We start from the raw sequence: 15348 nt of genomic DNA, 5'->3' as shown, positions 1-15348 counted from the left end.
CAATTTTATGTTAAAAAACATTTATTTCATTTTATCACAAGTATTTATGTTACAGAAAGAAGTTCTAAACTTGCATGTTAATTCAAAAGCAGCTTTCATGTGCTGATTAGTTTTAATTATTTTTAATGTATTTTATGTAATAATTTCTTTTACAAATTATTGTAATATTAACTACAGTTTTTTTTATGTTTAAACAACTTTTGCCTTATTGCTGTTTCTATTTTAAGTTTAACTAATTTTTTTATTGTGTTATGCTAATCTTAATTAAAAGGCTTGTTCTACAAAAGATTAAGCTTTAATTCTTTAAGTATTATAAAGTTTCTTTTTATGTTGTAATCAAATATTTTTTAATTTAAATATTAAAAAATATAAAGACAATAAGAAAAATTGTTTCTTATAACAAATTTTATTCATAACATATATGAACTAGATTATTTTATGTTAGTGAAAACAAAATTAATATAAAAAAGTAACAAAATAGTTTCTCATAATTTGCCTTGCAAAATCCATTAGTTGTAAAAAAAAAATTTGTTTTTTTAATTAATAATACATGTTATATATATATAATTCAATGAAGCATATTGAAAGAAGAAAAGGGCGTACACAATTTTTTTTAAATTAAATAGTTTTCCATATATTTATACATAATAATTAGTATATTATTCGATATTACATGTAAAATAATAATATATAAAACAATTTTGTAATCATATTTAATAGGAAGGGAGGCCTGAAGAGAGAGAAGTTGAGCAACAAAGATGAATCAAACATATTTTCTTTGTCACACAATATTATAATATATAATAATAATAAAGTCAATTTTATAATATACTATAAGTAATCATAGTAAGATTTGGGAGAATAATCAATCTTAACAAACTGCAACAAATGTATATAATAACATTCCTCAGTTATTATTATGTGACATTTCTATCAAAACGACAGAATTTTGTTTGCAATCTCAATTATTTTTAGCAGAATAAACTCCGAGTCATGTCAATAAATTGAACGTCGAAAAAAAATTATATTCATCTGCGATTCAATCGTTCTGTCGCCTGAAAAGATTTAAAAACATCGATTACGTACATGCGTACACTCTTATAAACACTACACAAACAAAAACTCTGCACGCGGAAAATTATGCGTTAGTGTTTGTAGCGTCTCCGCGGAGCTCGAGCGTATTTTCGGTCTGACCGTCTCTGGTTTGTGTACGTCGTAAAATCGGATATACTTGACCCTAAGAGAACCGTGCGGCCACGCAACGCTACGCGGACACACTAACACATCGGCCCGTTTTCTCCGAGAATGGCACACCGATCGGGGTTAACGTTAGTAAACACTGCGCGTCCGAGTTCGATGCATCACAATTTGCGACGCGCGCGCGTCCACGTTGAGACACGAGTGCGATATCGATACGGCGAGTCGACGGACGTTCAATTTTCATTCGCACGGTGGACCGCGCTTCCTCCCTCGAGCACGTGGTCGATCCTATCGACGTGAAATGCGCGTCTCGCATGAGACACGCGTTCAAGACGCGTCGTAACCTGCGCTCGGCAAAATTAGAATTTACACGCTTGACAACGGCGACGACGACGACGACAACGACGGCGACGCGAGCAGCGTCTTCTCGGGATAAATTTGTTCATCAATCGCCGTTCGAGGTCCTCGAAGATCCGCAAGGTTCTTCCGCATTGCGGCGTCCGTCCATTGACACGATAGTTACGCCATTGCACGGTACCGCCGTCGCTCGTGTGCACGTAAACACGTCGCGGTGACGCACTCATACAAGGAAGGCGTGCACGCGCGCACTTTCGTATTTACAATCGCGTATCGCGTATCGCGTATATCGAGTCCGCCGCCATTAGCGCGCGCCTGCGTACATCTTGTTTACAAGTGCAGGCTCACCGTACACATGACCTTTACAAGATAGACACGATCGTCTGTTCGGCTGGCTAGGCGTGAACCCGCGCGCAGCTCGCGAGTGAGGTGTCGCAGCGAGTGTGTGCCTGTGTGTCGTAGCTTGAGCTATTACAGTTTTTTTTTCTCCGCTTGGAAACGCACGTTTCGACGGCCCACGTCGACTCGTGGGGCATACGAATTGACGCGCGTGTCGAGTCTCGAGTCCGGATTGCGTTACGTTACGTTACGTTACGTTGCGCCGTATCGCGGCCGCGAGAGAGCGACGACGACGGCGACGTGATCGGTCGACTCGCGCCCGATCGCGATCACGATCGCGTGAATGACGCGGTGTTTGTCGCGCGCGCTCGCGAACGACGGTAGGGGAAACGCATCTCTGGTAAAGTAAGGAGTAAACGAGTGTTGCCGCGCGCGCGAGAGGGACACGTTTGTCGAGGAAGAGGCGGAGGACGACCGGAGCGGATGGATATAATAATCTCCGGCCGACTATTTCCGCGTGCCCGAATTCAACGAGGTCGGGAGCGAGGCCGCCTCGCTTTGTGACGATAGTGGTGCGTCATTAATTGTGTGCTCGGGTGTTTTTCTTCCGTTCGGGAAAAAGAGGAGGAAGAAGCATCTGCGAAGAAGCAGGAAGAGTATAGGAGTCATTCACGAAGCGGAGAGTGAGCTAACGGAGTGCGAAGGGAGGAAGTCGAGCGTTTTTCCTGCATCGACCTGGAATGTCGCCGCCGCTGCCACGGTTGTTTTGACGTCGACCGCCGCCGCCGCCGCTGCCGCCGCCGCTGCCGCCGCCGCTATTGCGCATGAAAAAAAAATCGCGTTGCCCTTGGCAGTAGCCTATTTACCGAGAAGAGCGCGGCCGCCGACTGCCGAACCTGAACCGATAAGGGGCGAATTTCGGCCAGCCGCCCACCTGCGTGAGCCGCCAACCGCCGCTGTCCGTCTGTCGCGCGTTTCCTTCGCCGCGGCGTAACACGTTTTCCACGAAAGTCGGGACGGAACGGACGGGACGCGCTGCTGGCGGTCAGAGAGCGAGAGAGAGAGAGAGAAAGAGAGAGAGAGAGAGAGAGGAGGGGGGGAAACACGCCTTGCCTCACTGTAAATCTCTCCTCTCTTCCTTCTGCCACCATCGCCCCTCTTTCACCCTTCTCTCTCTCTCTCAATTTTCTTGATCGTGTGCGTGTGCGCGCACGATAGCCCGCTCGCGCGTGTGGCGCGTTCTCGTGCCTGTGTGTCCGGTCGTCTATCCGCCGCTCGTCCAGTCTGCCTATCTCTCTCCTTTACCGTGCACGCGTGTGTGTATGTGCATACGCGCGCGCATTCGTGCATGCGTATGTAAACACGCGCGCGCACCCGTGTGTATACACGTCAATCGTCGTGGACCACGCAGTAAATCGTGTTATTCGGAGCGATAAACAGGTGCACGTAGCCCGTACGCTCGTTCGCACGGGCGCACCTCGTGGCGGTCACTCGTGGCTTCCGACGACGACCGTCGTCTTGCGAATTATTCGCGCGCTCGTGCGAGGAATGAGCGCAAATTGGCGGTGGCTCGTCCGAGCCTCGCTCTAAGACCGCCCGAAGACCGTTAGGAGTCTCGGATTAAGTGCGCGGGCAAGCAGCTTCCTTCTCGGTGCGTCTGAGAGACGCCGAGTTCGCCGAGATCGGTGGCGGGCGAAATTAGACGAAACCGCGTGACAGGTGGATTCGAGGAGTGCCGAGACGTACAGAGAGAAAGAGAGAGAGACACGAGCGAGAGAGAGAGGAAGAGAGAGAGAAAGACAGAGCGAAAAAGAGAGTGACGGAGCAAGGGAGGGAGCGAAGCGAGAGTGAGAGAGTGCCGTCGCGACATCTCGAAGTCATCGGGCGCGTTCGGCGCGCGATCGCAGGATCTCCCCTACTGGTTTCTGGACGCCGAACAGGAAAGGAGAAGCAGGAGAGACCGTGCGCGCGTTGTCGTCACTGCCGTCGTCATCATCGTCTCGTGATGATCGCGTTGGCCTGCCATTGTTATTGTTGTCGTTCCTCCTAACCTACGACGCGAGGTGGACGTCCGCGCGTTCGTGTACAACCGACTGCCGCCGAAGGGAAGGAAGAGGCGGCGAAGCGGGACGACGCGCACGTTGCCCGCCGCCCGACGCAGCGCACGCCCTCGAACGCTGCACTGTCGAGTGCACATGCACCGGTGCTGTTGCTTGTGCGTATATCGTCGCTTATTTACGTGCCCGAAACGTGCTCCCGCCGCGCGAGAAACGCGAGAGAAACCGCTCCCGTCGTGCCTGTCAGTGCGCCGACGACGGACCTGAGCGGCGCGCATAAAGTGTGCGACGTTGGGAGGACAGCGACGGCGAGGACGTCACGTTCCGCCGGAGGGGAACGTTGCAGTTGAGGGATCAGGAGCAGCCAGCAGCTGCAGCAGCAGTGGCGCTGGAACGCAGTTCGCTGACACGTTGACGGCTGTGTTGTTGTGCTCGCGAAAGTGGTCGCGGTCTCGCCAGTTGATCGAGCAACGGCGGCATTAATTCGGGAGGAGGAGAGAAAGAAGGCGAACGAGAGAAGCGAGCGTTTGGCGCGAATCTACTCGAAGGTAGCCGAGTGCCGGGATTCTTCCGTCGTTCATTCCAGCGCGATGAACTTGCACGCCGTTGTGCGTCGCGCGGTCCTTCGCCGAGGATGAAACGGCGTCGCACGTGTGACAACGCGCTCTTCGCCGAATCGTGAATACGATACAGACAGCGAACCCTCGCATGCTCGTGAAGACAGAGAGAGAGAGACAGAGAGAGAGAGCGAGAGAGAAAGAAAGAAAGAAAGAAAGAGAGAGAGAGAGAGAAAGAGAGAGAGACAGGCGGGAAGCGAGCGACAGGGACGATACAAAGGGCCCACGTAGTCGGGATACCATGTGAATGATACAAAGGGCCCACGTCGTCGTACGCGCGTGCACGAGGGATTTGTTCGCAATCGACGGCAGCCACGCTCTTCGCCAACCTGACGATGTCCTCAGGCAGGGGCCCAGCGTCGCCCTCGGGCGGACCCGTGGTCCGCTGCGGCCACCTGAAGAAGCTCAAGACAATGAAGAAAAAGTACTTTGTGCTGCGCGGCGAGGCGCCCGGCTGCCTCGCCTGCCTCGAGTACTACGACAGCAAGAAGAAGTTCGAGAACAGGCAGCCGCCGAAGCGCAGCATACTGCTGCACAGCTGCTTCAACATCAACAAGCGCGGCGACACGAAGCACAAGCATGTGATCGCGCTCTACACGAAGGACGAGTGCTTCTGCCTCATCCTCGACAGCGAGAAGGAGCTGGAGGAGTGGCTGAAGGCGATGCTGAGGCTGCAGAGCGGCGACGTGCCCGATGGGGAGCAACCGCGGCCTACATTCGGTAAATCCGTTCGACGCGACGTCGCTTTTTCGAATTCTCGTCTAAACGACGCGGGGCGATCAGCTGCTGAGGCGATTTCCGCACCGTCGATCGGTTACTCTCGTTTCAATACTCTTGTCACCGATACTCGAGCCATTATTCATCGATAACGGCATATCAGTTGATTGTTGTTCGTGGAAAATCGGCTGGATAGGTTTTCGGAATTCGATTTAGAAAGTATCGGCGTGTCTATTTCTCGTTGCCAAAGCATTGGCAAGAACATGATTTTCAGATGGCAATTTATACGGATGAGATGTGCATGTTTTTATATATAAACGTATGTATAGTCTTCCGTGGATGATAATCAAGTTTTAGCGGTGACGAGATTATTGCGCACCTATATCGATCGGTGTAGAGACTTGTGACACAGCCGCGTCAATCGCACGTGTGCGTTTGTTTACGTCCGAATGAATCAATGACTTTGGAATTTATTGCTTTCTCTTAGATTTTATTTTTTTAGATTTCTTTTTCTCCTTTTTCACTGACACTTAGAAAAACGTTATTCTTTTAATCGTTATTTAATTACTGTTAATTACTTTGAGAAAATAACTGTAAAAAAGCACTTTGGAAAAAATTAAAGAAAAGATTTATATCTGTCTATATTTTGTCGAATCTGTAGAGACAATTCTCTTGTACAGGTTCTTAAAAAAATCAAAATTTGCATAAAATTGCACAAATAATATAATGATTGCAGCAAAGAAATTCCTTACCGTTGTCTATTTATGACTTCCACATTTTAAAAGAATTATGCAGCCTTGGGATAAAAATAACATTGGCAATTGTTTGTGCTTTTGTGTTCTCTGCAAGAATAAGAAAAACAATGATCATATTAAATGCAGACTCTCTTTATTTCAAAATGTACATTATTTCTGGAATATTTATTTTAGTAGAGAAACACATTTGTTATTTATCTTGATTCTTAATACAATTTTCTTCTCATGTATGGATTACAAATTATTTTATAAATATTTTTGCGGAAATGATTTATTGTAATAAATTTGATGCACAAGCACATTTAATGCAAAGCACACATGTAGCAGTAATATTGAACGTTTGTTTGCACCGAAGATATTATGATGATAATACAATGAATAAAATTGCAATGGACAATAATAAAATAATTTGATAAATTTCTTTTTACATATTGCTTTGATTTCTCCGTGCAATGCTACGTCCAGCACATTTGTTCGTTGAAAAATTAAGCTCAGTTCATCAGATAAAGTGTCGGGTTTGGAAATTGTTTGTATCAATTATAAAAGTCAAGCATATGACTATATTTCTTTATGATTTGTTTCAGAACACATATGGCAAGTTACGATGCAAAGAAAAGGTCTCGGAGCACGGAAGAACATTCATGGACTTTATAGATTATGCCTCACCGATCAAACTATAAGTTTAGTGAAAATTGGGACACAGGATAACTTGGACTCTATCGAGATTTCTGTAAGTTCATCTGTTTCGAGGAGACTTCCTGTGAAACTTTACAAATTTCTTTCACATTCGTATTATAATCTAAAACCATTTCTTTTTAATTTTTGAATACAGCTGAATTATATTAGACGATGTGGATTCGCGGACGATATATTCTACATAGAGGTCGGCCGATCCGCCGTAACCGGGGACGGTGAGTTTTGGATGGCAGTCGAGGACAATAATATCGCGCTCAACATGTACGATGTGATAACGACTGCAATGAGGAATTCGAAAAGTAGCAAAGACGAGGTAGGACCCCGTCCGAGAACACGTAGTTCCTCCGCCAATGAAGCCAGCAAACCTATATCCGTTCTTCAACGGCGTTACACGAGTCAAAAGCTTCAAGGCTTTCCGCCTTTGGGTAAGTTGTAACTTTTGCAAACCAATTCCTTGTATATACTTGCGAATTAACGACGATGTGCTATATATTTATTGTACAAACTTATCAAAATTGTGATTTCCCACATGTGCAAATCGAGTCATATCTGTCATCAGTAATCAAACTTCCAAAGGAAAAGATATTACGCTTTGTTTTACACAGACAAACATCATTTTGCATATTTTTGAAGTTATCCTTTATGAGTTCCTTTTGAATCGAAACATTGCCTAAAAACACCATTTTCTTTACATCAAACTGCGATTGCACAAGCACATATACATGCACGCACACACCAAGTTCTATGTTTTAAGCTAGCTAGGTGAATTGTCATATGAAACACGTGACAGCTCAGCTTTAGAATAACACAAATGGGTTTACGGGGTTTACAGAGGAACAGAGGGCACACAAGGAGCAAGCGGAACCGTTGCAAGAACAGACTGCTACTTCCTCTACTCCCACACAGTGTAGTCAGTCTCGGAGTATCTCCTCCACAAATACAGTCACGGGTCTGTTCTCTGTCATAGTAGCTATCTGCTTTCCTTCTTTCGCGTTTTATGAATTTCGAATGGCAAGAAAGACACAACGAGAACAGTGCAAATGTCGTTTATCTTTCTTCGATTTTTTTTTTTTTTTTTTTTAATTTCAGGATATAGAACTTTATTTGAAGACTTGGTCATTGCATTTTTTTCTTACAGATAAATGCACTGTGGATTTTACACTTGTATTTTGTGTATGCAATGTGATAACACTGTGCTATTTATATAATTGATATCAGTTGCGTTTTACAACTATTACAAGAAGAGCTAGAGATGAAAAAATTGCAGTGTCATATATCACGATCTCTTTACCCTTTTTTTTTTGTGAGATCACTAAAGGAAATTGAAAATGAGAAGTGCTTCCTTGATAGCAGAAAGATTATTACAGTTAATATTGATGTAAAGTTTAGAAAACAAAAAGGCAAATTATAATAAATAAATATGACATATAATTGTATTATATTGGTATATGTCATATGTTATTACGATAAACAAATGCGCGAGAGATTAAAGCTTAAATGAAGACTCGCACAAATGCAATGACCAATTGTATTAAAGACAAGAATCTTAAGCCGATATCGGCAGTAATTATGCGTTTTCTGAGTGTTAGCTTCATGGTGTAAATAGCATGACTAATACTGTTGCAAAGTTATCTAAAATTAAAGTTCGTAAGCTATTTAATGTATGCCAGGTATATATAATGTATATAGCATCTTGTTGAAGCGGGATATAAAAACTAAGCGAGATTTCTCCAAGTCACTTCACCGTCATTTTGGTGTCAAGTTTTTATCGCGACTTTCCCTATCACGTAAATTATCGATATCGAAGGAATGTGTGGAATTCGAAGGCGCCGCTTCAAAGTGACTATCATATCAGTCAGACTTCTCAGCAGCTCATTGTCGAAATCCATAAGAGAGACATGTTCGAAATCGTCAATGCGTTTAACAGCACGATCAGAGATATATACGATTCATACTGCGTGTCTATTGAGCCCGGCACGCGGGGAGTAAAGAGTTGTGCGATAGTGAGAGGTGTGTGGTTTGCAGCCGCTGCTGGTACCGGGGCTTGGACTACTGGAATTGCCACGACTAATGCCAACAGTGCCGCCGGTACCGCTAGACGCCGTCATTCGGTAGCGAGTCATCCTCATTCCGTCAATAATTCCCAATCCGCTCATGTCACAACAGCAACAAATGCGACTATGACCGCCACTACTACTGTCACTACCACCACCATCACCGCAACCACCACTACCATCACCACCACCATTACCGCGATCGTCACCGCGACGACTACCGCGACGACTACTACCACTACCGCGACAATATCCCATCAGAGAACCTTGTCGCTGCCCTTAGCCGCCGTTATTATCAATCAAACGCAACCATCTAAAAGATCCGTTTTACGGTGTATGTATTTCGTTTCGTATCATATTTGTTTAATCGATCTGAATCTCTGTTTTTATCCCTCGATGTCTCTCTCTTTCTCTCTCTCTCTTTCTCTTTCTCTCTCTTTCTCTCTCTCTCTCTCTCTCTCTCTCTCTCTCTCTCTCTCTCTGCAGTTTGCTTGTTATGCTCTTTCCGTTTTTCGCTCTCATTCTCTCCCTTCCTATAACATTCAGAGTGAAGACTCATCGATCAATGTTACGTTTATTTAACCCAAGATCGCAATACAATTGCGACTGTAAAGTTGGCATGCCACTAAATGCACGATGTATCATGAGACAAATGTTTCGATATCTCCTACTTGTTGGTTGTGGGATACGAAGAACGGATGCATTTGTTGTTGGATATTATTGAATTATAATCTCTACTTGGTACCGCTGTGCGGTAATAATGATAATCCATCGTTGCTTCATTTATGTTTCACATTAACCACCGGGTTCTGCGAACGCAGAATATCTTAACAAGGTTAACTGTTTACTGCTTGACTTGAGAGAATATGTATATATATTTAACATAGCAAACAGTTCCTCGAGAGATATATATATATATATATATATGTGTGTATATATGTATCATATAATAATTTATATATGCAACATAAAACTAACCGCTGCTATGTTGGGACGATGAAACTGGCTTCTTTCTACTGTACGCAAACGGAATACCGCGACGAGATTTCTGACGAGTGTGTTTGCAGGTACTACTGTGCGCGACCGGTGCGACAGTTTGCCGTCGAGGGCGCGCACCACCAGCGAGGGACAACCGACCACGGTTGTGCCGGGCCATCTCAGAGGAACGCACATGTCTCATATACCGCGACCGAATTCCATGTACGGACGAGGCCCTTCGTACTCTCCGCCGATCGCGTCGATGCCCATCAGCCCCGCCTCCGACGTCTGCTCGTCGGACTCGGCCGGATCGTCGCCCTCGATGGACGATTGCGGGGAAAATATCATGGAAGAGGGCCCTGTCTCGAGATACGGGCACTCCCTCACCCCCGACGAGCCCGTGATCTTGGATAAGAAGGGTGACGACTGCGCCCTTTGGTCGACGTCGCATCCGCATTTCAAATACTCGCCAAACCTTAAATCTCATTCACCCTCTCAGGTGAGTGCACTCGTAATTGTTCCTTAATCTTTTAATAGAAGTGTGCTATTAGTAAACTACACAAGCGTAACATAATATATCTTTTATCGTCCACATTCTCCGCAAGTGAAACAAACCTCGTGTCTCTAGATACATACGATAAGTACTGACAATCTGTCCGTTTCACTCGCAGAGTTCCTACCAGAGTGAAATGTACAGTCCTTGTGGCTCGAGCCCGGGTCGTGGTGGCGTGTACATGCCCATGAGTCCGGCAACGACGGTTCACTCGCACTCCCGCGGATCGTCCCTCGTGGAGGAGAGCAACGTCGACGGCTACGTGCCGATGGCGCCGGTCGGAGACGACGGTTACGTCGACATGGATCCTGTAAATAATCACAACGGCCACTTCCCGGACGACCTGTCGCAAAACGACGGCAGTAGTTGTTCCGTCACGTCCGGTACACCCAGCACGGATCTGCGCTTTTCCGAGTATCACTTGGACAAGGTGATCAGCTTCTTGACACCCGGGGAGGATCTGCAAGCGAGACCAACCAGAGCCTACTCTGTCGGATCCAGACCGGAACAGGCGAACAGGCATCGTAAAAATAGGTACGAATTTCCATTTCGGTATTAACGTGTCGAGCAAGGCGTTTAGTTTACTTGAAAAAAAATGCTGGAGCTGCATGTCGTGAATCGTGATTTAAGAAGACATATTGAATGTTTATTGAATGCAAAAACGCCTTAAACGAGCTCCCGATATCATTTAAAGTCATTATTCGTGAATAATAATATCGACGAAATTTAACCTTACGTTACTTGTTATCCAGGTTGGACATCACTCCGCAAGATGCCAATAGAGTACGAGCGTTTTCCGTAGGCAGTCGTTCGAAGAGGCCTGAAATCGGGAGGCTAGCGAATGTAGTCACCGCGCCGCTGTCAGGCGGCTCAGACAGCTCGAATTCCAAGTCGAGCTCCGCGCCGTTGCTGTCGAGTTCCTGGGGACACAACTCGGGCTGCTCCGGCGCGTCCGATCGCATGGAGGATCTCATGGAATTGGATTTCACGAGGCCCAGTATTCCGACCACCCTCTCCTCTCCTCCGTCGTCCTTTTCTCAAACTCAGACGCAGTCGCAATCGTACTCTACTGCCATCGACACTAGTTCCTACGTCGACATGTCGCCCGGACAGGCCCCCGTATCGACCACTGCCCCATATGTCGATATGAGTGGCATAAATAAGGTACTACTTATCGGTTGCGGATGAAATAATCACGTCGCTGTAACATAAGTAACATAAAATGTTCTTCTTACAGATTAATCGCAATAACAATAATAATACAATCACTGCCAACCACAATCATAGCCACATGCATATATCATCGTTAGCTTTCGCCCATAAACCTGTAATCACGACTTTAAAGCCGGTAGAGGAGGCGGAGGGACCCTACATGAAGATGGACGGCGCTACGGAGGATTGGGCGCAGTCGGAAGCGAGTCCGAAGCAAGTGTTGTCACTTTTGCAAGAGGACACCTATCAAACAAATGGGCCGCCAGGTAAGCTTGTCGACGATGTAATGTAAAATCTATCGTAGAATATTACAATATTTACAATAAACAAGAGTAACGATGGAAATTACGTATGAATGTTCAGGTAGCACAAGAACGGCACCGGTAGATCTTCCACAACCGAGGCGTCCTCCCGAAGGATACGTCGAGATGTCTTTTAAAGCGCGGCCAAGCCTGGACTATATAAACATGAGCATGGGCGCGAATAATCGGAACAATCGCAAGACACGGACGAGCGGTCGTAAGGAGAAGTCGCGATCGCAACCGATCGCAATTCAGGCGGGCAGCAAGCCGACTAAAACGCCGAGCTTTCTGCCTTTGAACGGCAGCCCGACATCGGAGAGTCTGGCGAGCACACCCGCCTCTCCGCCGCGAGCGACGCCCACGGGCTCGTCGACCACGATCTTTCCCTTCTTCCTCAACAGTCCTCAGTCACCGGTGAAGCCTTTCGCGAAGAAAAGCGACGAGTTTTCCACGACGGACGTTTCTAAACAAGACACGGACAATGACTACGCGGTGATGGAACCCGCGAAGATGATCTGCGCGTCGTGTTCTACCCCATTGACGGAGACGAAGCTCTCGTCGAAAATGAATGACGAGAAACCATCCGGTCCTACTGCAAAGAACGTTGTTCTGGTTATGTCGAAACCTTCGTCGCAACAACAACAGAACCGGTCCGCTAATGTAATAATGAAAAAACTGTCGGATCTAACGGTGTCGAAACCGCGTTACGTCTCGCCGAACACCAGCCCCACCTTGACGGGTTTCAAGACGTCGTCGACAGCCGCGCAACAGTCGAAGCCATCCTCGCCGAAGTTCATCGATGAAACGCCTTCGCCCTCGCCTACGCCGACGCCCGTGCCGAATCCATTGGACGAAGGCTACGAAAAGTTGCAACCGGGCGCGACAAATCTGCATTACGCTAGTCTCGATCTGCCGGAGATCGGCAATCAGGCGCCCGTGTCGCCGGCGTCCACGCAGGAGAATTTTACCTACGTCGAGATTGACTTCACGAAAGTCAAACAGAACTAAAATACGTTGTTTGCGAAACGCGCGTATTTTGCGCCGCCTTCTCGTGTGCGTGTGCGAGAGTCCGTGCACAAACGTGACGGGCGGTTTGTTTGGCTGACGCCTCTTGTGTTCCCCATGATAGCAACGAGTAGGCAGGGTATAATCGATCGTTCTGACATTGGCTCGGCTGGTCTAACGAACAAGGCGCCGAGTAGGACCTGTATATATAATTCATTTCTTTTCTGCAGCCTAACAGCTTTACACTGTTCGTCAATCTTTCTAGCGCAGCGGATTGGCAGCCTATTTTAAATCGTTTGAAAAACAAGCGTCGTTGGTACCTATAGTTCTGGTTGTACTGCATTAATATCGTATTTTATCGGAATGATATGAAATTTTTTAATAGGCGAGATATATAACTTTTGTCGTTGAATCCGAAGTGAGTCCTCAATCTGTCCATATACGTATGCTGTTTATAACGTTATGAACAGCCGGGTGAGATTTAGCGGGGGGAAGAATACGAATTGCGAAAAATGTTATTTTTTATTCAGTTAATATATTTGTACAATTGATCAGTAGAAGAAATTCCTTGATATTAGATATATTGCCTAGTTAAGCGAGAGCCGCTTGTAAAAATGTATAAATTTTTTAAATTTTAATTTGTTAGTAGATTTGCGTGTTATCTCTATCAAAATTTATTTCGTTTTGTATTATATTTTCAGATGCTGACAAGCCAAATATGTATAAGTCGGTTTTTTTTTTTTTTTTTGGTTTCTTTGTTTTGTTTTTGCGAGATATATACATCGAGTTTAACTTGTATTTATAATCATTTCCTAATAATGTATGACGACAAAATTTATTTATATCAATTGTTTTGGAGCACAGCTCGTAAACATAAATTCTATAATTTTTCAGCTTGTGTACAAATTTTAACGATATATCTTTTATTTGCGCATTGAAAATTCTATCGAACTTGATTCATGGAGATCTGCATATCATTGTTTGTACAGAGAATAGCATGTTATTATATCTACACGTTCATGCTTATTTGTATTCTAACATTCTATAATAGTCAAATTGTCGAATCCGAATTTATGAATTGTTTTTAATTTAAAAAGTAGTCATCGTATATGAATTTTTGCGCCTTTGTGTGATATAAAATCAACTATTTTAATCGTTTTATCTTTATTAGAAATCTTTGAACATTTAATGAGATCTAAATAACGGAATGTGCGAAGTCTCTAGATATAAGTCATCGTGAAATTATGGATTTGCAATTTTTATAACTCGAAAAAAAAAAAAAAATCGTTCCAAGCCTATTGTTAACGCAGGAATGCATACCGACGGGACTCGTTGGTCTTTTTGCGAAGGATAAGAAATTTTCACAACGCCAATCCTGCTTTTAGACGTTGCGACTAACCCGTTGATATCAGTACTAGTTGAAAAAGAAAAAAGAAAAAAAACATTTCAATGGAACTAAAAAATATCGTAAGTTTTAGGAATTATTGCATGGAATACGGTGGTGTGTAACAGTACACTACCAGAAACATACGTACTGAAAGAGAAACGCGACAGAGTCGTCATTCATAATGATATTGCGAATTGGATGAAATTCCGCAGAGCGAAACCGATCAATGAGATATTATATATTGTTGCTCGTCTCCTCTATGCCGAATTTTAATCCGATTTCATTTCCTCGCGAAGGAATGTTACCCGCCAATGTTAGATCGACATCTTATAGAGTTCGTATTGCAGACGAAAAAAAAAAAAATAATAGATGTTCCGTACAATGCAGTATACATATGTTATCACGCTTTTCATATAAATTATGAAAGGTCGAAGTACCTCGAAAGGGCTAATTCGACTGCGCGTACACACATACACACAGCCGCATACGCGTATACATATATGCATATTCGTTCTGCAGGATATTCTGTGAAAAAAAAGAAAAGAAAAAAGAAAAAAAAACGGTACAACCGGCGATGTGCCGGGACGACACGGAGGAAGATTATTTAATAAGAAAAATAAAAATGTAATAAAGATTCCGACACGAATCGATCTTTATCCATAGTACGGCTTATCTCGTTTGAGCTAATATACATTCTTTGCATGTATCTTATTTAAAAACCATATTGCGGTTGTATCGTAACGTACAGGGTGTCTTGTATATATACATGTATATCCGATGAATTTGTATGAATTGCGCGTGTTTTGCGTGATGTGTATTGCTATGCGTGCATCTGGAAATGTACATATCGGACATGCATGTATATATACATATATGTACACACGCACACACACACACATACACACATATATATATATTATAAATATTAAATATAATACTATTAATAATTAATAAACTCGCAATATATATTGTTGTTTCATTTCGCGACGCCTTATAAAAATAGCTTGTAAAGTTGGATATTATTTATGGATGAAGTTATGTTGATTGTTAATTTTTAAAACTGAACAACTTTAAATTTATTTAAAAATGATTTCTTTATCATTTTCTCGTTTTCTATTG

General features: G+C 44.3%; 1 protein-coding gene across 5 annotated transcripts; it reads left to right on the top strand.

The window, feature by feature from the left end:
* Positions 1-431: 431 nt before the first annotated feature.
* Positions 432-15195, top strand: chico (insulin receptor substrate 1 chico). Of its 5 annotated transcripts, XM_012379249.2 has the most exons (10): positions 434-5290; positions 6627-6772; positions 6875-7163; positions 7571-7687; positions 8764-9126; positions 9860-10269; positions 10442-10857; positions 11076-11487; positions 11561-11801; positions 11899-15195. In XM_012379249.2, the coding sequence occupies exons 1-10, from the start codon at positions 4906-4908 to the stop codon at positions 12843-12845; spliced, it is 3726 nt and encodes a 1241-aa protein (XP_012234672.1). In that variant the 5' UTR covers positions 434-4905; the 3' UTR covers positions 12846-15195. The 5 variants fall into 5 exon arrangements, with proteins under 5 accessions (XP_012234673.1, XP_012234672.1, XP_012234674.1 ...); XM_012379250.2 differs by lacking the exon at positions 7571-7687 and having other exon boundaries at positions 432-5290; XM_012379251.2 differs by lacking the exon at positions 8764-9126 and having other exon boundaries at positions 1182-5290.
* The last annotated feature ends 153 nt before the right edge of the window (positions 15196-15348 follow it).

The sequence above is a fragment of the Linepithema humile genome, chromosome 5, assembly GCF_040581485.1.
Source record: "Linepithema humile isolate Giens D197 chromosome 5, Lhum_UNIL_v1.0, whole genome shotgun sequence".
NCBI classification, from domain to species: Eukaryota; Metazoa; Arthropoda; class Insecta; order Hymenoptera; family Formicidae; genus Linepithema; species Linepithema humile.
The sequence above is the reverse complement of the archived record's forward strand: the minus strand, read 5'-3'. Positions and strand labels throughout refer to the sequence as shown.